This window comes from Cervus elaphus, chromosome X, assembly GCF_910594005.1.
Source record: "Cervus elaphus chromosome X, mCerEla1.1, whole genome shotgun sequence".
Classification (NCBI taxonomy): domain Eukaryota; kingdom Metazoa; phylum Chordata; class Mammalia; order Artiodactyla; family Cervidae; genus Cervus; species Cervus elaphus.
Genome location: NC_057848.1, coordinates 124,111,633 through 124,134,143, shown reverse-complemented (window position 1 = coordinate 124,134,143; position 22,511 = coordinate 124,111,633). Strand labels below are relative to the sequence as shown.

The following is a 22,511-nucleotide window of genomic DNA, read 5'->3' as shown; positions in this document are numbered from 1 at the left end:
AAAAGGGAGGGGATATCTGTATACCTATGGCTGATTCATGTTGAGGTTTGAGAGAAAACAGCAAAATTCTGTAAAGCAATTATCCTTCAATAAAAAATTAAGTAATTAATTGAAATAAAAGATCTGATTTGCCTATTATATTTTGTTTATAGGTCAAGTCAGGATTCTTCCATGAAAGTGATTCCAAAGCTGTTGCTAAGTCCATTAGAGACCGTGTGACCCTGATAAAGAAGACAAGGGAGAAGAAGCCAGCTGGCTGTTTGGAAGAACGCAGGGATTCCCAGTGCAAGTCTTTAGGGAATGTACTTGCTCAGCCCCAAAATACATCTTTGCCCCCTCCTCCTGTTCAGCATACTGGGGCGGAATGTGAAGAAACTGAAGTTGATCAACATGTGCGACAACAGCTTCTACAAAGAAAACCACAGCATCATTGCTCCTCTGTTACAGGTGACACAGTTATAATATATGAAAGGAAACATGTAATTGTATTCCGTTATCTTTAAATAGTACTTTTGTATGTTTCAAAGGATTTTGTTATCTGTCCTTTCATTAATCCTTTTCCAAAATCCCTAGAAAAGCCAGCTAGTTTCCTTACTTTAAAATTAAGAAACTGTTCTGTTAAGTGACTTGTCCAAGGTATGAGTTGAGTAAGGATTATAATCTTTTTACCATTAAAAAAAAATCTTTTTACCATTTTGAAGGGTCTAACATGAATCTTTTAGTAAAGAAAATATGAATCTAAAGATAGAACTTATTTTTCAAGAGGAAATTTTCTAGATTATAAGACCTTTGTATTTTAGACTCAAGTATAAATTAACAGTTTGTCTAATTTTTCTGGCTGTAATGCATTCTCTTCTCTAGAAGGACATAGTGTTTTCATAGTAATAACCCGTTTTCTATAAAGGCAGCATTATTTTGTAGCCAAGTTCTGTGAAAATGAGAATATGCCACTTAAAATTAACTGAAATCCTATTGGCACACATAGATTAGTTAGGATATGCATGAAATGGCCAGCAGATTGAGTTAACTTTTATGTAATTCTTTGTAGTTTTGCTTTACTAATAAAATTTTAGTTATACCATAATATCAGCATGGAAAGTTTACATGATGGTTTTTGATTAATTCTGCAGTGTACATATCTTATTTGAAGCTGTTTCAGGTTGTCAGAGTAAGAAAGAAAAAAAAGGAGTGCTTACCATTTCCTATGCCATCTGGACCTTGTGTTTTGAGTTTTTCCCTTCTACCTTATTTTTTTGGTCATAGGTGACAATTTGTCTGAGGCAGGAGCAGGATCAGCTTTACACTCAGATACTTCAAATCAGCCCACTGTAGCCTACTCCTCAGACCAAATTATGGGCTCTCAAATGGTTTCTAACTTGCCGCAGACCGAAATAAATGTTCTGGAGAAAATTTATTCATCCCAGCAACTAGTGGGACATTACCAGCAGATTTCAGGGGTGAGATGAACTGTTATACTTTTAAATATATCATCAGTATATTTACTGTAGATGGGAGAATTTATCTTTAATCTTTTTGTTCTTATTTAGCAGTTGCAGAAGCAGCCAAAGCTGACTCAGCCCCAGATTTTGCCTTTGGTTCAAGGTCAGTCCACTGTTTTGCCTGTACATGTCTTTGGACCTCCAGTTGTCTCACAACCCCAGGTTTTGCCTTTAATTGTCTCAAAGGCCTCACAGATAAAGGTAAGATACATTTTAGAGCCTCTGTATTCAGTTAAACATATTTAACACTGGCTAGGACTTTCCTGGTAGCTTGGGCTTCCCTGGTATCTCAGCTGGTAAAGAATCCACCTGCAATGTGGGAGACCCCAGTTCGATTCCTGGATCAGGAAAATTCCCTGGAGAAGGAATAGGTTACACACTCCAGTATTCTTGGGCTGCTCTGGTGGCTCAGGTGGTAAAGAATTTGCCTGCAGTATGGGAGACCTGGGTTCGATCCCTAGGATGGGAAGATCCCCTGGAGGAGAGCATGGCAACCCACTATAATGTTCTTGCCTGGGGAATCCCCATGGACAGAGGAGCGTGGCAGGCTACAGTCCTTGGGTTCACAAAGAGTCAGACATGACTGAGCAACTAAGCACAGCACAGATTTTCTGACAGGCGAAGGCTCTCTTACATAGATTCATCCTAGTTTATATAAAAGTCACTGAAAGCTTAAAGTTGTTTATATTTTCCTTCACTTAAGACATTCATCTTGAGGATGTGCCTAATACTGTGTAACTAGAATCTTGAGACACTGCTTATATAATTGGAAAAGAAACTGAGAATTCCATATACGGATAAAAAATTTATTTAGGACTCTAATCCCTTTTTCTTGGTTTGTTTTTTGTGTTGGACTTTTCAGCCTGATTTGAATGTGGAGGGATGTCTTTTGTAGTTAATTAGAAATAGTGTTTCATAGACTGTTATAATTTTTAGCACTTTGATCTAAATTCTTGACTTGTTTTGTTCACATTTATTTCTGTAGAAGAAAATGTTTTTTTCATTTAGACTCTTGAAGCCAACATTACTCATTTCTGACAATGAGTGCACAGTCTTTCTGAGTGTTCATATATCAGTACTATATCCTGGTTTCCTAGGTTATAGACTTTGGATACATGGTTGGGCTTTTCTTTGCCATCCCATTTTCTTTTCTCAACTTCACTATCCCCTGTGTGTGTCTTCTCTGTTTGGGAATGAGCTGGTCTGAGTTCCTAGGCATTCTCTGTATATGACTTAGTTAGCAGCTGGTGCATATGTTGGTTTTAAGAGATTAGTACATAGTCAGTCATAGTTCATCAACACACTTTTAATAACCGCCATCTCTGGGGATGTAAAATAAGATAAAATATTGTCCTTACCCTCAAGAAGCTCAATCTTGTAGGGGAAAACATACACATACTTGACAAATGCCAGATGCATTTAAAATCTGCTGGGGATATATTTAATCTGCTATAGTTGACAGTACATGGTGTTTGGCTAGTGTTTGTAGCTTATATGGTATATGTTCATTCTTGAGTTCATGTTGTGGTTGGGTTTATCTCTTTTTAAGACGATAATGCAAAGTGTGTTGGATGGATGCTTAAATTATTAATAATAACTTAGGTTCAACAACATAAATATACAGGTATGTATATTTTGAAAAAGTTAAAAATTTATGAAAGTGTATTTTACCTATTTAAAATAAAGCCTACAAAGTTATAAAGAAGACAGTAAAAATCATCTACTATCTCTCCAGTTAGAAATAAATTATAATTTATATTTGGGGGTAGAGACTCTAGATTTGACTCTGGTTCAGATCATGAACTCCTTATTGCCAAATGCAGACTGAAATTGAAGAAAGTGGAGAAAACCACTAGACCATTCAGGTATGACCTAAATCAAATCCCTTATGACTATACAGTGGAAGTGAGAAATAGATTTAAGGGACTAGATCTCATAGACAGAGAGCCTGATGAACTATGGACGGATGTTCATGACATTGTACAGGAGACAGGAATCAAGACCATCCCCAAGAAAAAGAAATGCAAAAAAGCAAAATGGCTGTCTGAGGAGGCCTTACAAACAGCTGTGAAAAGAAGAGAAGTGAAAAGCAAAGGAGAAAAGGAAAGATACACACATTTGAATGCAGAGTTCAGCAATATGTGAACCGTGAGCTTCCAGATGTTCAAGCTGGTTTTAGAAAAGGCAGAGGAACCAGAGATCAAATTGCCAGCATCTGCTGGATCATCAAAAAAACAAGAGAGTTCCAGAAAAACATCTATTTCTGCTTTATTGACTATGCCAAAGCCTTTGACTGTGTGGATCACAATAAACTGTGGAAAATTTTGAAAGAGATGGGCATACCAGATCACCTGACCTCCCTCTTGAGAAACCTGTATGCAGGTCAGGAAGGAACAGTTAGAACTGGACATAGAACAGCAGACTGGTTCCAGATAGGAGAAGGAGGTACATCAAGGGTGTATATTGTCCCCCTACTTATTTAACTTATATGCAGAGTACATCATGAGAAACACTGATCTGGATGAAGCACAAGCTGGAATCAAGATTGCCGGGAGAAATATCAATAACCTCAGATATGCAGATGACACCACCCTATGGCAGAAAGTGAAGAAGGACTAAAGAGCCTCTTGATGAAAGTGAAAGAGAGTGAAAAAGTTGGCTTAAAGCTCAACATTCAGGAAGCTAAGATCATGGCATCTGGTCCCATCACTTCATGGCAAATAGATGGAGAAACAGTGTCAGACTTTATTTTTCTGGGCTCCAAAATCACCGCAAATGTGATTGCAGCCATGAAATTAAAAACGCTTACTCCTTGGAACGAAAGTTATGACCAACCTAGACAACATTGAAAAGCAGAGACATTACTTTGCCAACAAAGGTCCATCTAGTCAAGGCTATGGTTTTTTCCACTGGTCATGTATGGATGTGAGAGTTGGACTATAAAAAAAGCTGAGCGCTGAAGAATTGATGCTTTTGACCTGTGGTGTTGGAGAAGACTCTTGAGAGTCCCTTGGACTGCAAGGAGATCCAACCAGTCCATCCTAAAGGAGACCAGCCCTGAGTGTTCATTGGAAGGACTGATGTTGAAGCTGAAACTCCAATAATTTGGCCATCTGATGCAAAGAACTGACTCATTTGAAAAGGCCCTGATGCTGGGAAAGATTGAGGGCAGGAGGAGAAGGGGACGACAGAGGATGAGATGGCTGGATGGCATCACCGACTCAATGGACATGGGTTTGATTGGACTCCGAGAGTTGGTGGTGGACAGGGAGGCCTGGCGTGCTGTGATTCATGCGGTCGCAAAGAGTCGGACACAACTGAGCGACTGAACTGAACTTCTGTCATTAAATCTTATGAATAAATGAACTCTAGATTTGTCTTTTTTTCTGGGTATACATGTATAACTTTGTTTATACATACATATGTATATCACATACATACTATTTTGTAGCCTGCCTTTTTCACATAATATTTAGAATCCACATAAGCAAGCAGTTTGACCAGTGGGGGTCTTTTCATAAACCTGGTCATTTAAGTTCTAGGAATTATTAGAGCCAGCCTATATATATTCAACCAACTCTCTCCTCTCCTCTTGAGAGACCTTCTTTGTTCCTTTTAGCTATGATATTAAAATCCTTTTGAGCTTTCTCTTAGAACTTCCACTTTCTGGTGTGTGAAGGTGTCAGATTCAGTTACTCTGAATTTCTGCCATGGTTTGAATGAGTTATGTGGCAGGTTCAGTAAATGAGAGGCCATGAGCAATATATTGTTGGGGGCTGTTCTCAGTCTGTTAGTGTCTTTAGTTAACATTTTCTCGTGGTGTTATTAATAGAATTTTTATAGGACTAACACTATACCCAACACCTTTTTGATGACTTCCTAAAATCTTTACAGTGTGTTAGTCGTTCAGTTGTGTCCAACTCTTTGAGACCCCATGGACTGTAGCCTGCCAGGCTCCTCTGCCCATGGGATTTTCCAGGCAAGAATACTGGAGTGGGTTGCCACTTCCTTCTCCAGTGATCTTCCTCACCCAGGGACTGAACCCAGATCTCCCGCATTGCAGGAAGATTCTTTTATTGTCTGAGCCACCAGGGAAGCCCCCAAATCTTTACAACATAGCATTATTTTACTTATCATTCTGTCTGGGACTCTCCCCATTAAATTGGACATGGTATATACATTTATTTTATTTTTAATTGAAAAAATTTTTGGCCACAGTCTGCAGCTTGTGGCATCTTAGTTCAACCAGGGATTGAGCCCAGGGCCCTGACAATGAGAGCACCGAGTCCTCACCATTGGACATCAGAGAACTCCCATGGTACATGCATTTGTAATTTGAATTTTTTTCCATCAGCACCAGGAACTACAGCTGAGTTTTGGAGCAGATGTACACATTTTAGCTCAACCTGTGAGTTTAGACTTGTCAGTTACTGGAGTTCCACAACCAGTCTTGTTTACAATTTCTCCTTGGACATTGCGTGCTTCGCAAATGATTTCCCAGGATCTAATGGTTGGTCTTCAACTTGAACTTGACCCTTGAAATGGGAATCAGGCATTAACCAAATTACCAAATGCCAATCAAATTTCTAGTTTCTTATCAGTTAATCACCTCCAGCTTTGTCAAGTTATTCTTTTGCCCAACTTGTGAGCAGTGCACAGAATGCTGGTGGTACAGCTCAGCTCCCTTCTAATTGCATTGAGATGTATTCAAGGGCCCATCAACCTTCAGAAAAGATACATTCAGTATCCTAGCCATAATCAGTGGTATACCAGGAGTCTGTAATTCCAGATTCTTCAGTTCCACAAAGCCAGACTGCATTTAGAGAAGCCTTGTTTCCAAGCCTCTATTCAGCAGCAGCCATTAATTTTACAACTAAGATTATATTGTTGTTCAGTGGCTCAGTCATAGCTGTCTTTGTGACCCCATGGACTGCAGCACACCAGGCTTCCCTGTCCTTCACTATCTCCCAGAGTTTGCTCAAACTCATGTCCATTGAGTCAATGATGCCATCAAACCATCCCATCCTCTGTCATCCCCTTCTCCTCCTGCCTTCAATGTTTCCCAGCATCAGGGTCTTTTCCAATGAGTTGGTTCTTTGCCTCAGGTGGCCAAAGTACTGGAGCTTCAGCTTCAGCATCAGTCCTTCCAGTGAGTATTCAGGACTGATTTCCTTTAAGATTAATTGGTTTGATCTCATTTTAGTCCAGGGGACTCTCAAGAGTCTTCTCTAGCACCACACTTCAAAAGCATCAGTTCTTTGGTGCTCAGCTTTCTTTGTGGTCCAACTCTCACATCCGTACGTGACGACTAGAAAAAACATAGCTTTGACTATGCAGACCTTTGTCAGAAAAGTGATGTCTCTGCTTTTTAATATGCTATCTAGGTTTGTTGTAGCTTTTCTTCCAAGGAGCAAGCATCTTTTATTAGATTGGTGCAAATGTAATTGTGGTTTCAGACCATGAATTTTAAATCATTATAACTAGACTCAAATACATCTTTATTAATCAAACTATAAACCATTACAGTCAATACATTTTTGCTAAAGAGAAATAAGTTTGATTATTCTTGTAGTGTAAAAATCTGTGCTTCAGGATTCAGTGAACTCTTGGAAATCATTTTTTGCATTCTGCTGGTTGTGGAAGCATTTTCCCTGCAAAAAGTTGTCAAGATGCTTGAAAAGTGATAGTCGGTTGGCAAGAGGTCAGGAGAATATGGCAGATGAAGTAAAATGTCCTAGTCTAATTCATTCAAGTTTTGAAGTGTGGTTGTGTAACGTGTGGTCAGGCATTGTCATGGAGAAGAATTTGGCCCTTTCTGTTGACCAATGCTGGCTGCAGATGTTGCAGTTTTCAGTGCATCTCATCAATTTGCTGAGCATATTTCTCAGATATAGTGGTTTTTCCAGGATTCAGAAAGCTGTAGTGGATCAGACCGGCAGCTGACCACCAAACTGACCACAACCCTTTTTTGGTGCAAATTTGACTTTGGAAAGTGCTTTGGAACTTCTTTTCACACTGAGCTGGTCACTTCTGGTTGTTATATAAAATTCACTTTTTGTTGCCCATCACAGTCTGATAGAGAAATTGTTCATTGTTGTTATGTAGAATAAGTAAAGATGACAATTCAAAATGATGACAGTCTTTTGATTTTCTGTCAGCTCATGAGGCACCCACTTACTTAGCTTTTTTCACCTTTTCTATTTGCTTCAAATGCTGAATGGCTGTAGAGTGGTTGACATTGAGTTCTTTGGCAATTTCTCATGTAAGAGGATCGCTCCTCATTTTTAAGGCTCTCATCTCTTCTTGAACCACTACTGTACGTTCGTTATCGATTCCTGGGCCATATGTGTCATTGATGTTGTGAGTTGTCTCTTCTGCTTTATGACCTATTTTGAACTCAAATAAGAAAATTGCTCAAATTTGCTTTTTGTCTAATATCATTTCCATAGTCTAAAATAAATATAAAATGAACAGCAATCAATATATAAATCATTAGCAAAAAAACATAAAGCAAGAAATGTGCATTAAAATAATATGTAACATAACCACATTTTAGAATGTATCCAATATCAAACAGCAAAGTTCAACAATGTGAAAACCACAATTACTTTACACCAACCTAATAGCATCACCACAGAAACATGTTCAGTGGGGCTATACTCTGAAAAATCTGAAACTCATGTAAGTTGACAGTGTCATTCAGCCCCTGGAACAGCCATCTTATTCTGTTCAACACACTTATTCAGGACCACCTGCAGAATTGCCATCCTTCCCATTGAAGGCTCCTGAGCAGCTGCCCCTTGTGATACTTCCAAGGAATAAGCTGCTTAACCCATCACAGCCGACTTACCAATAAACGCTTCAACACAGCCTATTTATTTACTACCACCCCAGAGCATCCTCTTTACACTGTACAACCACTAGCATCAGAACCAACCTATTCTGTAGACTTCTTATCCAGCCCCACCTGTGGCATAGCCCTCTTATTTGGCCCCAGCCCAAGGGAAGCCTATTTATACAGTGCAACCGCAGGTTTGGTCTCCTTTTTCCAGACCAGCCAGAATGTATAATCCAAGCACCTTACCCTGTGAAACCTATGGAACAGCCTGCTTACCAGGCATTTGAGTATGTCCCTTATTCAGGACACACTGCTTACACCATCCAGACAGCTTAACAGACAACCTTCATCACCCAGCCAGTATACAAAGTAAATTCTTCTGATGGAAAGCAAATACATATTACAAACTGCAGATCAGGACCTTTACTCAGTACCACCTTATGTAGTGCAGACTTCTGAGCAACAAGCTTATTTAACACAACCCCAAGGTTCTTCAACATTGGAACAAAAGACATAAGTCATATTTAACATTAACCTTAGATACACAAACACATTCTATTGAGCCTTTATTTAATGTGTAGAATTCAGCCTAGCCAACAAACAGATGTCAGTTTTGGGCACCAGCAGCTAAAAGCCCATTCAATTAGTATTACATCTCAGAGGGTTGTGGAAGGACAGCTTCAACACCCAGCGCAAATGTCCTTCATAGGCCTCTTCAAAGACCCAGATCCAGCCCCCACACTTCTCTGCACAGCATTCCCTATCATATTAACAAGAAGCCAGGCTTCTCACTCAGCTTTCTTTCCTCATCAGCAGATGACTCATTTATCTCATAGGCAAGCACAGAAAAGCCATTGTGTACTCAAGAATGTCCCCTAAATCAAATCTTTATATATTCAACATGCTGCTTTCCAACAGCAGGTACCTCATTCACATGCACCTAACCAGATTCAGCCATTACCATGTATTCCAAAAGCCATTACAGATGTGGCCCTGATTATATATCCTTCTCAAGAACAGTTGCAACCAGCGGCACTGAAGCACCAGCATGTAATATAGCCTTTTGAATTGCCTCGAGTGCTTTTGGCATTAGACAGGAGTCAAATGTTTCCCTTGCATAGAAACCTAGCACAGACCAGCCAGCATGCATTCAGCAGTAGTTTCCTGTCCAGCTACAGTGGCAGTCATCTTCTAGCTTAGCATTTGTTTCTGGGTCATCAGAAACACAACACCAGACCCTCATCCAGTTCTGGGATAGACCTTACAAATCAGCCATCTTCTGTTCATTTGTCGCCACTTAGTATTCCAGTACAGGCTTCTACTGCGTCTCAGAGCATTTCTCTGTTACGGACAGAGCAGTATTTGCAAGGCCAAGAAATTTCAAAGGTAAATTCTCCTGGTGGAAAATATGGATGATTATGCATTTTCTGTAATGTTCAAGGATCCAGGATATAGTGAGCTATATTAAAAATGGCACTGGGACTGGGAGTCATAGTCCCTGTTCCTGGCTTTTTTCCTTAATCAGTAGGTAGCTTTGATTCAAGTCTTTTTGGCATTTCTTCATGAAAGAAGTGAAGGGATTAGACCAGATGATGTTAACAAAAAATATTTGAGCACCTACTTGTAATATATTGGTGAATAAAAGATAAAAATTATTTCTGTCATTGAGTTTTGTTGCCTAATGTAGGGAGACTGTCAATAACCACAATAAAAAGTAAATTGTATAATACAGTACAATGTTGTTATTCAGTCACTCAGTTGTGTCCAACTCTTTGCGACCCCATGGACTGCAGCACACCAGGCTTCCCTGTCCTTCACTATCTCCTGGAGTTTGCTCAGTGGAGCAGCGTAAGGAGGAAAGTGGGTTGCAATTTTAAATAAGGTGATGATCTTGGTAGGCCTCATTGAGAAGGTTGACAAGTTGAGCACACACTTGAAAGAGGTGAGGGAGTCCTTAGTGCACATTTCAGGCAGAGGGACTTTGAGGGAGAAGTGGGTCTGGCATGTTTGAAGAACAGCAAGTCCTAATACGTTTCAAGCCTAGGTCTATCTTACTGTTCTACATTTATTATAAAGCATTTGATTTTATGGGATGATAATAATGAGCACTATTGAGTGATTCTTAGGTGCCAAATACTATTCTAATGGCTTTATGTGTACTATCTTCAAAACAACCCTGTCATTAAGGGTAATTAAGGTTCAGAGAAGTTAAATAACTTTCTGAGTGTCATATGAAAGGGCCAGGATTTCAACCCAGACCACCTAGCTGCAGAGGCTGTGCCCTTAAATCATTACATCATCCATCCTCTTTGATAGATAGCTATTCTCCCTGCCAGAATTTGAGAAAAAGAGCATGATGACTTCAGTGAGATGTTAACTCAGGGGATCAATTGAATTAATTAAAGGTAGGAACTGAGAATTCACTTTATTTTTTCTCTTCTGTTCTGATCCAGGTATTTCTAAAGACTGAATTTATTGAGTTTAGCTAATAAAATGCTTTGAGGTCCTTAGATAATAGATGTGCTATAATATAAGAGTTTTTTTTTTACTGGTGATATTACTGTTTTAAATAGCTATAATCTTAAGTATTGTATATTTCATGAAATTTCCTCTTCATCAGGGGCATAAATTATAATGAATTCTAATGTGTGCATGTTGACTTCTATCAGGAATGATCAAAGATTAATAAAGATCTTTGGAGTTGAAGTTTCTTCAAATCATGCTATTCCAGGACATTTCTTTAGAATAAATTTTTTCACAAGGTATTTTAGATTGAAATGTTCATTTCTGTGGGCATGTGTTGTATACTTTTTTTACCTAATTAAAAATTAGAAAAGACCCTGATGCTGGGAAAGATTGAAGGCAGAAGGAGAAGGGGACAACAGAGGACGAGACGGTTGGATGGAATCACCGACTCAATGGACGTGAGTTTGAGCAAGCTCTGGGAGATGGTGAAGGACAGGGAAGCCTGGCATTCTGCAGTTCATGGAGTTGCAAAGAGTTGGACCTGACTGAGTGACTGAACAACAAATTAAAAATTTCCCCCCAGCATTTTATTAAGAAGAATTTCAAAGATACAGAAAAGTTGAAGAAAAAGTGAACGTATATGTATCTACCAGCTAGATTATACAGTTAACTTTTGTTGTATTTGGTCTATCTCTTATCTATCAACTACTTTATCCATTTATCAGTAAATTCAAAATTAAAGTTGCTGACATTAGTATATTTCATCCATAAACACTTCAGCAGGCATATCATTGACTAGAATTCAGTATTTGTTTATGTTTTTTAGTTTATGTGCAGTAAAATTCAAAGATCATAATTCATTGAGCTTTGACAAATGCTTACACCTCTGTAACCCAAACCATTATCAAAATACAAAAAGATGTTGGAAAACATTTTCTGTAAGGTTTAGATAGTAACTATTTTAAGCTTTGTGGTCTATGTAGTCTCCATTGCATTTACTCAACTCTGCTATTGCATGTGTGAAAGCAGCCATAAACAATATGTAAAATATTTGACATGACTGTGTTCCAATACCACTTTATTCACAAAAATGGTTGGTGTACCAGGTTTGGCCTATAGGCTGTAGCTTGCCCACATGATAAAGAATATTGCCATTACTGCAGAAATTTCCTTCATGCCCCTTCCCAGTCAGTGTCCAACCACACACCTCCCACCAGTTGACCACTGTTGAGTTTTTTTTTCACCATAGATTAATTTACCCTGCTCTAGACCTTCATAGAAATGGAATCACACAGTATGTACTCTTGTGTAAGATTTCTCTCATTCAGTATGTTTTAAAGATTGATCCATGTTGTATGTATTAGTAGTTTTTTTTGGGGGGGGGTCTATTAATAAAGCTGCAACGAACATTCTTTTATGTCTTTCTGTTAATACATGTATTTATTTCTCCTGAATAATACCCAGTTGCAGAATTTTCTGGGTCATAGGATAGATGTTTAACTTTTTAAGAATTCTCAGTTTTCCAAATTGGCTGCTAACACCAGCAATATATGAGAGATTCACACTCTTGCCAACATTAATTTTAGTTATTCTGGTGAGTGTGTGTGTGTACGCTTAGTCGCTCAGTTGTGTCCAATTCTTTGTGACTCCATGGAGTGTAGCCTGCCAGGCACCTCTGTCCATGGATTTTCCAGGCAAGAAATATTGGAGTGAGTTGCCATTTCCTACTCCAGGGCATCTTCCTGACACAGGGATCAAACCTGTGGTCTCTTGTATCTCCTGCATTTTCTGCATTTGCGGGAAGATTCTTTACCACTGTGCCACCTGGGAAGCCCCCTGGTGAATGTGTACTAGTATCTTATTGTGGTTTTAATTTGTGTTTCCCTGATGACTGATATTAAGCACTTTTTTGTGTACTTGGTGGCCTTTATCTCTCTTTATATGGGGTTATATCCCAATAAATGCATCATAAATTGAAATAGAAAATGCTGTTAATACACTTAACTTACTGAACATCATAGCTTAACCTAGCCTACCTTACATGTGTTCAGATCATTTACAGTAGCCTACAGTTGGGTAAAATCATCCAACACAAAGCCTATTTTATAATAAAGTCTTGAATATTTCTTGCAGCTTACTGAGCACTGTACTGAAAGTAAAAAACAGAATAGTTGTAAGTGTATTGATTATTTATTCTCATGATCACATGGCTGACATAGGAACTGTGGCTCACTGCCACTACCCAGCATCACAGGAAAGTATTATACTACATAGTTAGTCTAGGAGAAGTCAATATTCAAAAATAAAAGTACAATTTCTACTAAATGTGTATTGCTTTCACACCATTATATGGTTAGAAAAAATGTTGTGTCAGAGTCACAGACCAAAAGTCAAAGACCATCTGTACTCATTCCCTATTGAATAGACTTGGCACTCTTTTTTCTTTTTTTAAGACATGGCACTCTTGATGAAAATTAGTTGAGTATAAAAGTATGAGTCCTCCAATTTTGTTTCACTTTTTTCGAGACTATTTTGGCGCTTCTGTGTCACTTGCACCTCCATACTATTTTAAAATCAAGTTTGCAAAAAGAAAAAGAATCTTCCCCCAATATCCGGATTTTAATAGAGATTGCTTTAGTTCTGAGTAGTATTGCTTCCTAATAATAGTCTTCCAGTCCATGGACATGGGATATCTTTTCATTAAATTATGTGTCATTTAATTTCTTTCAGCAACATTTTATAGTTTTCAGTGTACAAGTCTTACACCATTAGTCTTTTTTATGTTATTGTAAGTGAAATTGGTTTCTTAATTTCCTTTTTTGATTGCTCATTGGTGATGTATAGATATAACTGATTTTTGAGTGCTGTTCTGGTATTCTGTAATTTTACTAAATTAGTTTTTTAGCTCTAATAGGTTTTTGTTTTTGTTTTTTGGTGGATTCATCATTTGTCAGGACTTTATGTAAGATATTACCATCTTTTTTTTTCCAATTTAGATGCCTTTTATTTTTTTTCTCCCTAATTGCTTTTTCTAGAACTTCCAGTACCATGTTGAATAGAAGCAATGAGAAGGGATGTCCTTGTGTTGCTCCTGATCTTAGTGAGAAAGCTTTCAATGTTTCACCGTTAAGTATGATGATCTTTTAATCAGTATTATAGCCCTATAACTTCATCCTTAGTAATTCTTTCCTCTGAATTCTGCGTTTTCTGATATTACATACCCACTCCTGCTTTCTTTTGACTAATGTTAGCATGACATATCTTTTGCTGTCCTTCAATTTTCAGCCTGTTTTATGTTTGAAGTGAGTTTCTTGCAAAAAGCACATTTGTAGTTGTTGTTCAGTTGCTAAGTCATGTCCAACTTTTGTGACCCCCATGGACTGGAGCATGATGCCAGGCTCCTCTGTCCTTTATCATCTCACAGAGTTTACTCAAATTCATGTCCATTGAGTCAGTGATGCTATCTAACCATCTCATCCTCTGCCACCCACTTCTCCTGCCCTCAATCTTTACCAGCATCAGGGTCTTTTCTGATGAGTCGGCTCTTTGCATCAGGTGGCCAAAGTATTGGAGCTTCAGCTTAAACATCAGTCCTTCCGATGAATATTCAGGGTTGATTTCCATTAGGATTGACTGGTTTGGTCTCTTTGCTGTTCAAGGGATTCTAAAGAATCTTCTCCAGCACAACAGTTTGAAAGCATCAATTCTTTGGTGCTTAGCCTTGTTCTTTATGGTCTATCTTTCTTCTTTATGGTCTATCTTTCACATCCTTACATGACTACTGGAAAAACCATAGCTTCGACTTATCCAGACCTTTGTGAACAAAGTAAGTGATGTCTTTGCTTTTTAATACACTGTCTAGGTTTGCCATAGCTTTCCTTCCAAGGAGCAATAATCTTTTTTAATTTCATGGCTGCAGTCCCTGTCTTCAATGATTTTGGAGCCCAAGAAAATAAAGTCTGTCAGTGCTTCCACTTTTTCCCCTTCTATTTGCCATGAAGTGATGGGACTGGATGCCATGCTCTTAGATATGTGAATGTTGATTTTCAAACCAGGTTTTTCACTCTTCTGTATCATCTTTATGAAGAGGCTCTTTAGTTCCTCTTCACTTTGTGCTGTTGTAGTGGTATCATCTGCATATCTGAACCAGTCTGTTGTTCCATGTCCAGTTCTAACTGTTGCTTCTTGACCTGCATATAGGTTTCTCAGGAGGCAGATAAGGTGGTCTGGTATTCCCATCACTTTAAGAATTTTCCACAGTTTATTGTGATCCACACAGTCAAAGGCTTTGGTGTACTCAATAAACCAGAAGTAGATGTTCTGAAATTCCCTGCTTTCTCCATTATCCAACATATGTTTGCAACCCAATCTCTGGTTCCTTTGCCTTTTCTAAATGCAGCTTACACATCTGAAAGTTCTCAATTCATGTACTGTTGAAGTCTAGCTCTAAGGATTATAAGCATAACCTCACTAGCTTGTGAGATAAGCACAATTATATGGTAGTTTGAACATTCTTTGGCATTGCCCTTCTTTGGGATTGGAATGAAAATTGACCTTTTCGAGTCCTGTGGCCACTACTGGGTTTTCCAAATTTACTGGCATATTGAGTGCAGCACTTTCACAGTATCATCTTTTAGGGTTTGAAATAGCTCAGCTGAAATTCCATCACCTCCACTAGCTTTGTTAGTAGTAATGCTTCCTTAGGAACACTTGACTTCACATTCAGGGATGTCCAGCTCTACGTGAGTGACCACACCATCGTGGTTTGGCTTTTTTAAAAATTTTATTTATTTATTTTAATTGGAGGCTAATTACTTTACAATATTATAGTGGTTTTCACCATACATTGACATGAATCAGCCATGGGTGTACATCTGTTCCCCATCCTGAACCCCCTTCCCATGTCCCTCCCCATCTCATACCTCAGGGTCATCCCAGTGCACCAGCCCTGAGCACCCTATTCATACATTGAACCTGGACTGGCGATCTGTTTCACATATGATAATATACATGTTTCAATGCTGTTCTCCCAGATCATCCTACCTTCGCCTTCTCCCATAGAGGCCAAAAGACTGTTCTATACATCTGTGTCTCTTTTGCTGTCTCTCATATAGGGTTATCATTGCCATTTTTCTAAATTCCATATATATATATGTTAGTATACTATATTGGTGTTTTTCTTTCTGTCTTACTTCATTCTGTATAATAGGCTCCAGGTTCTTCCACCTCATTAGAACTGACTCAAATGTATTCTGTTTAATGGCTGGGTAATATTCCATTGTGTATATGTACCACAGCTTTCTTATCCATTTGTCTGCTGATGTACATCTAAGTTGCTTCCATGTCCTGGCTATTGTAAACAGTGCTGCAATGACCATTGGGGTACACATGTCTCTTTCATTTCTGGTTTCCTTGGTGTGTATGCCCAGAAGTGGGATTGCTGGGTCATATGGCAGTTCTATATTTCCAGTTTTTTTAAGGAATCGCCACACTGTTCTCCATAGTGGCTGTACTAGTTTGCATTCCCACCCACAGTGTAAGAGGGTTCCCTTTTCTCCACACCCTCTCCAGCATTTATTGTTTGTAGATTTTTGGCTAGCAGCCATTCTGACTGGTGTGAGATGGTACCTCATTGTGGTTCTGATTTGCATTTCTCTGATAGTGAGTGATGTTGAGCATCTTTTCATGTGTTTGTTAGCCATCTGTATGTCTTCTTTGGAGAAATGTCTGTTTAGTTCTTTGGCCCATTTTTTCATTGGGTCATTTATTTTTCTGGGATTGAGCTGCAGGAGTTGCCTGTATATTTTTGAGATTAATTCTTTGTCTGTTGCTTCGTTTGCTATTATTGTCTCCCATTCTGAAGGCTGTCTTTTCACTTTGCTTATAGTTTCCTTGGTTGTGCAAAGGTTTAATTAAGTCCCTTTTGTTTATTTTTGTTTTTATTTTCATTACTCTGGAGGTGGATCATAGAGGATCCTGCTGTGATTCATGTCAGAGAGTGTTTTGCCTATGTTTTCCTCTAGGAGATTTATAGTTTCTCATCTTGCACTTAGATCTTTAATCCATTTTGAGTTTATTTCTGTGTATGGTGTTAGAAAGTGTTCTAGTTTCATTCTTTTACAGATGGTTGACCAGTTTTCCCAGTACCACTTGTTAAAGAGATTGTCTTTTCTTCAATGTATATTCTTGCCTCCTTTGTGAAAGATCCTTATCTTTGATAAGGTGTGTCCATAGGTGTGTGGATTTATCTCTGTGCTTTATATTTTGTTTCATTGACCTATATTTCTGTCTTTGTGCCAGTACCATACTGTCTTGATGACTGTAGCTTTGTAGTATAGTCTGAAGTCATGCAGGGTGATTCCTCCAGTTCCATTCTTTCTCAAGATTGCTTTGCATATTTGAGTTTTTTTGTATTTCCATACAAATTGTGAAAATATTTGTTCTAGTTCTGTGAAAACTACTGTTGGTAGCTTGATAGGGATTGCATTGAATCTATAGATTGCTTTGGCTATTATACTCATTTTCAGTATATTGATTCTTCTGATCCATGGACATGGTATATTTTTTCATCTATTTGTGTTGTCTTTGGTTTGTTTCATCAGTGTTTTATAGTTTTCTATATATAGGTCTTTTGTTTCTTTAGGTAAATTTATTCCTAAGTATTTAATTCTTTTTGTGACAATGGTGAATGGAATTGTTTCCTTAATTTCTCTTTCTGTTTTCTCATTGTTAGTGTATAGGAATGCAAGAGATTTCTGTGTACTAATTTTATATCCTGCAACTTTACTATATTCATTGATTAGCTCTAGTCATTTTCTGGTTGTGTCTTTCGGGTTTTCTCTGTAGAGGATCATGTCATCTGCAAACAGGGAGAGTTTGACTTCTTCTTTTCCAGTCTGGATTCTTTTTATTTCTTTTTCTGCTCTGATTGCTGTGGCCAAAACTTCCAAAACTGTGTTGAATAGTGGTGGTGAGAGTGGGCACTGTTGTCTTGTTCTTGACTTCAGGGGTAATGCTTTCAGTTTTTCACCATTCAGGATAATGTTTCCTGTGGGTTTATCATATATGGCTTTTATTATATTGAGGTATGTTCTTTCTATGCCTGCTTTCTGGAGGGCATGGTTTGGCTTTTTATCCACTCTGCCAATGTCTCCCTTTTAATTGGCATATTTAGACTATTTACATTTAAAATAATTATTGGCATCTTAGGACTTAGTCTATTACTTAATTTATTTTATTCTTTAGATAGTTTTAAAAAATTTATTTATTTTTTATTGAAGGATAGTTGCTTTACAGAATTTTGCTGTTTTCTGTCAAACCTCAACATGAATTAGCCATAAGTATACATATATCTTCTCCCTTTTGAAACTTCCTCCCATCTCCCTCCCCATCTCACCCATCTAGGTTGATACATAGCCCCTGTTTGAGGTTCCTGAGCCATACAGCAAATTCCCTTTGGCTATCTATTTTACATATGGTAATGTAAGTTCCCATGTTACTCTTTTCATACATCTCACCCTCTCCTCCCCTCTCCCCATGTCCATAAGTCTGTTCTCTGTCATTTTAGTATTTGCTTTTCCCTTATGTTTTTCTTTCCTCTATTTCTCTTTTTTTGCTTTCCTATGGATTACTTGTAAATTTTTTCAAATTCCTTCTTGTTTTATTTACACTGTTTTAAGTATATTGGGCTGTAGTTTACTTAGTGATTGCTCTTTCTATTTTTTTAAATGTATATATTTTATTGAAGTATAGTTAACCTACAATGTTTCAGGTGCACAACTAGGTGATTCAGTTATATAAATAGACACATATTATTTTTGAAATTATTTTCCTTCATAGGTTATTACAAGATATTGACTGTAGTTCCCTATGCTATACAGTAAACCTTTTTTGCTTGTTGCATATCTATTTTTTAATTAGACATCTAGCATTCTATTCATATTAAGTCAAACAAGTAGAATCAAAACACAATTTTTTTTGGTTAGGGAAAAATTCATAAGTTTTCTAAAATATATATTATACATATTTATATATATATATGTATACAAAAGCTTTTCTACTACACTTGATAAAGGCTTGAGAAAGAAAATCAAAAAATAGGAGAGACAGAGAAATTTTAGAACATAAACTAAATGAAATAGGAGCTCTGAATATGAAATAGAGAAAGTGAAACAAACTAGATAAAAGTAAAAGATCATCATATAGTCCAGTTGTTTTTAAACATAACTGTTTATTAGAAACATCTGGAGCTCTGATGAAAAAAAGCAATACCTGAGCATTTGTATTTTTCATAAAATTTCAAGATATTTCTGATATGCATCTGGATTTTAAGAAGTCATTACCAGATTTTCTGTTAGATGCTAGTTTGGGTGATATAGAGTTCTAATATTTTCTGTTGACCAATCATGATACAATGGTATTAAGTGAGTAGTAGTTACGTAACCACAATAGTAAAAAATATCAGTTTTCACAATCAATAGCCAGACAAAAAACAAAAGATAATTACAATTGCAAGCCATAATGGAAACATGATTAACTTAACGATATAAAATAATTGCATACAATTTGGAATGTCAAGAAGAATGATGTGGTAAGTGAAAGTGCGCACATGCACATGTTTTCACCCACCCAACCAGTCTATGTCTTTTGGTTGTTGCATTTAATCTATTTACATTTAAGGTAATAATTGATATGTAATGAACCTATGACTGTTTCCTTAATTATTTTGGGTTTATTTTCTGTATGTCTTTTCCTTCTCTTGTTTTCTGCATAAAGAAGTTCCTTTCACATTTGTTGTAAAGCTGGATTCTTGGTGCTGAATTCTCTTAACTTTTGCTTCCCTGAAAAGCTTTTGATTTCTCCATCAAATCTGAAGGAGAGTCTTGCTGGGTAGAGTATTCTTGATTGTAGGTTCTTCTCTGTTATCACTTTAAATATATCATGCCATTCCCTTCTGGCTTGTAGAGTTTCTGTTGAGAAATCAGTGGATAGCCTGATGGGAATTCCCTTGTATGTTATTTGTCATTTTTCCCTTGTTGCTTTTAATATTTTATTTCTATCTTTAATTTTTTTCAATATGATTACCGTGTGTCTCCGTGTGTTACTCCTTGGGTTTATCCTGCCTAGGACTCTCTGTGCTTCCTGGACTTGGTTGACTATTTTCTTTCCCATGTTAGGGAAGTTTTCAGCTATTATCTCTTCACATATTTTCTCAGGTCCTTTCTCTCTCTCTTCTCCTTCTGGACCCCTATAATGTGAATGTTGGTGTGTTTAATGTCCCAGAGGTCTCTTCAGTTCAGTTCAGTTCAGTCGCTCAGTTGTGTTCGACTCTTTGCGACCGCATGAATCGCAGCACGCCAGGCGTCCCTGTCCATCACAAACCCCCAGAGCTTACTCAAACTCATGCCCATCGAGTCGGTGATGCCATCCAGCCATCTCATCCTCTGTCATCCCTTTCTCCTCCTGCCCACAATCCCTCCAAGCATCAGGGTCTTTTCCAGTGAGTCTACACGTCGCATGAGGTGGCCAAAGTACTGGAGTTTCAGCTTCAGCATCAGTCCTTCCAATGAACACCCAGGACTGATCTCCTTCAGGATGGACTGGTTGGATCTCCTTGCAGTCCAAGGGACTCTCAAGAGTCTTCTCCAACACCACAGTTCAAAAGCATCAATTTTTTGGCGCTCAGCTTTCTTCACAGCCGAACTCTCACATCCACACATGACCACTGGAAAAACCATAGCCTTGACCAGACGGACCTTTCTGGGCAAAGTAATGTCTCTGCTCTTTAATATGCTATCTAGGTTGGTCAAAACTTTCCTTCCAAGGAATAAGCATCTTTTAATTTCATGGCTGCAGTCACCATCTGCAGTGATTTTGGAGCCCAAAAAAATAAAGTCTGATACTGTTTCCACTGTTTCCCCATCTATTTGCCATGAAGTGGTGGGACCAGATGCCATCATCTTAGTTTTCTGAATGTTGGGCTTTAAGCCAACTTTTTCACTCTCCTCTTTCACTTGCATCAAGAGGCTTTTTAGTTCCTGTTCACTTTCTGACATAAGGGTGGTGTCATCTGCATATCTGAGGTTATTGATATTTCTCCCAGCAATCTTGATTCCAGCTTGTGCTTCTTCCAGCCCAGCGTTTCTCATGATGTACTCTGCATATAAGTTAAAAAAGCAGGGTGACAATATACAGCCTTGATGTACTCCTTTTCCTATTTGGAACCAGTCTGTTGTTCCATGTCCAGTTGTAACTGTTGCTTCCTGACCTGCATACAGGTTTCTCAAGAGGGAGGTCAGGTGGTCTATATAAGGTAATAACCCAAAAAAAAAGGCAAAACATGGGAGGAGGCTTAGCAACCATTAAAATTAATAATACATACTCTATCCCAAAGTAATGGTCCAGAAATGGAGGAATAAGCAAATTAATGGAAAGAATTCAATTGTACATCAATGGGAGACAGGGAAAATGAATGAACTAGACCTATATATATCAACATGTAGCTTAATTAATCTTACAATGTTTCTTTTTTTTCAAAACTGCAGAAGAATATAAATGCTAAGATACCATTTCCATGAATTTTTAAGTCTTATAGACTTAAATAAGCAGGATGACAATATACAGCCTGATGTACTCCTTTTCCTATTTGGAACCAGTCTGTTGTTCCATGTCCAGTTCTAACTGTTGCTTCCTGACTTCCATACAGGTTTCTCAAGAGGCAGGTCAGGTGGTCTGGTATTCCCGTCTCTTAGGGTGTCTTCATTTCTTTTCATTCTTTTTCCTATATTCTGTTCTCTGGCAGTGATTTCCACCATTCTATCGTCCAGGTCATTTATCCATTCTTCTGCCTCAGTTATTCTGCTTTTGATTCCTTCCAATGTCTTATTCATCTCTGTTTATTTGTTCTTTAGTTCTTGTAGGTCTTTGGTAAACATTTCTTGTATCTTCTCAATCTTTGCCTCCATTCTTTTCCCAAGATCGTGGATCATCTTCACTACAGTTATTTTTAATTCTTTTTCTGGAAGGTTGCTTATCTCCATTTAGTTGTTTTACTGGGATTTTATCTTGTCCCTTCATCTTGGACACACCTTTCTCCTTTTTCATCCTGATTAACTTTATGTAATGTGGTTTTTACTCTAGCTGCTGTGGGACTGTGCTTCTTACTTCTTCTCTCTGCCCTCTGATGGATGAGGCTAAGAGGCTTGTGTAAGCTTCTTGATGGGAGGGACTGGGAAAAACTGGGTCTTGCTCTGGTGGACAGGACCTTGCTCAGTAAAGATTTAGTCCAGTTATCTGCTGATGGGTAGACTTGCACTCCCTCCCTGGTAGTTGTTTGGCCTCAGCCGACCCAGCTTGGGGTCTACAGGATCTATGGTAGGGTTAATGGTGAACTCCCAGAGGGTTTATGCCAAGGGGGCCTTCCAGTGTCCCCATCCCTATGGCGAGCCCCTGCTGATCCATGCCTTGACAAAGGCCCGCTGATTCTAGCAGGTAGTTTTGGTTCAGCCTCCTGTGGGGTCACTGCTTCTCTCCTCTGGTTCTTGGTGAGCACAAAATTTTGTTTGTGTCCTCCAAAGACTAGAGTCTCTGTTTCTTTCAGTCCTCTGGAAGGCCTGTAATCAAATCCTGCTGGCACTCAAGGCCAGATTCCCTGTGGATTCCCAGTCCCTTTGTCAGATCCCTAGGCTGGGAAATCTGAGGTTCAGAAC

At 38.2% G+C, this 22,511-nt stretch overlaps 1 protein-coding gene across 4 annotated transcripts in view; it reads left to right on the top strand.

Moving 5' to 3' along the window:
• Nucleotides 1-22,511, top strand: part of WNK3 (WNK lysine deficient protein kinase 3) — a 163,873-nt gene that overhangs the window by 68,421 nt on the left and 72,941 nt on the right. For 2 of the 4 annotated variants that reach the window (XM_043896927.1, XM_043896926.1), the window contains exons 8-10: nt 153-447; nt 1,264-1,457; nt 1,551-1,700. In XM_043896927.1, coding sequence (XP_043752862.1) covers nt 153-447; nt 1,264-1,457; nt 1,551-1,700 — 639 coding nt within the window. Of the gene's footprint in view, nt 1-152; nt 448-1,263; nt 1,458-1,547; nt 1,701-22,511 lie in introns of all 4 variants that reach the window. The other 2 variants (XM_043896925.1, XM_043896924.1) reach the window with 1 other exon arrangement.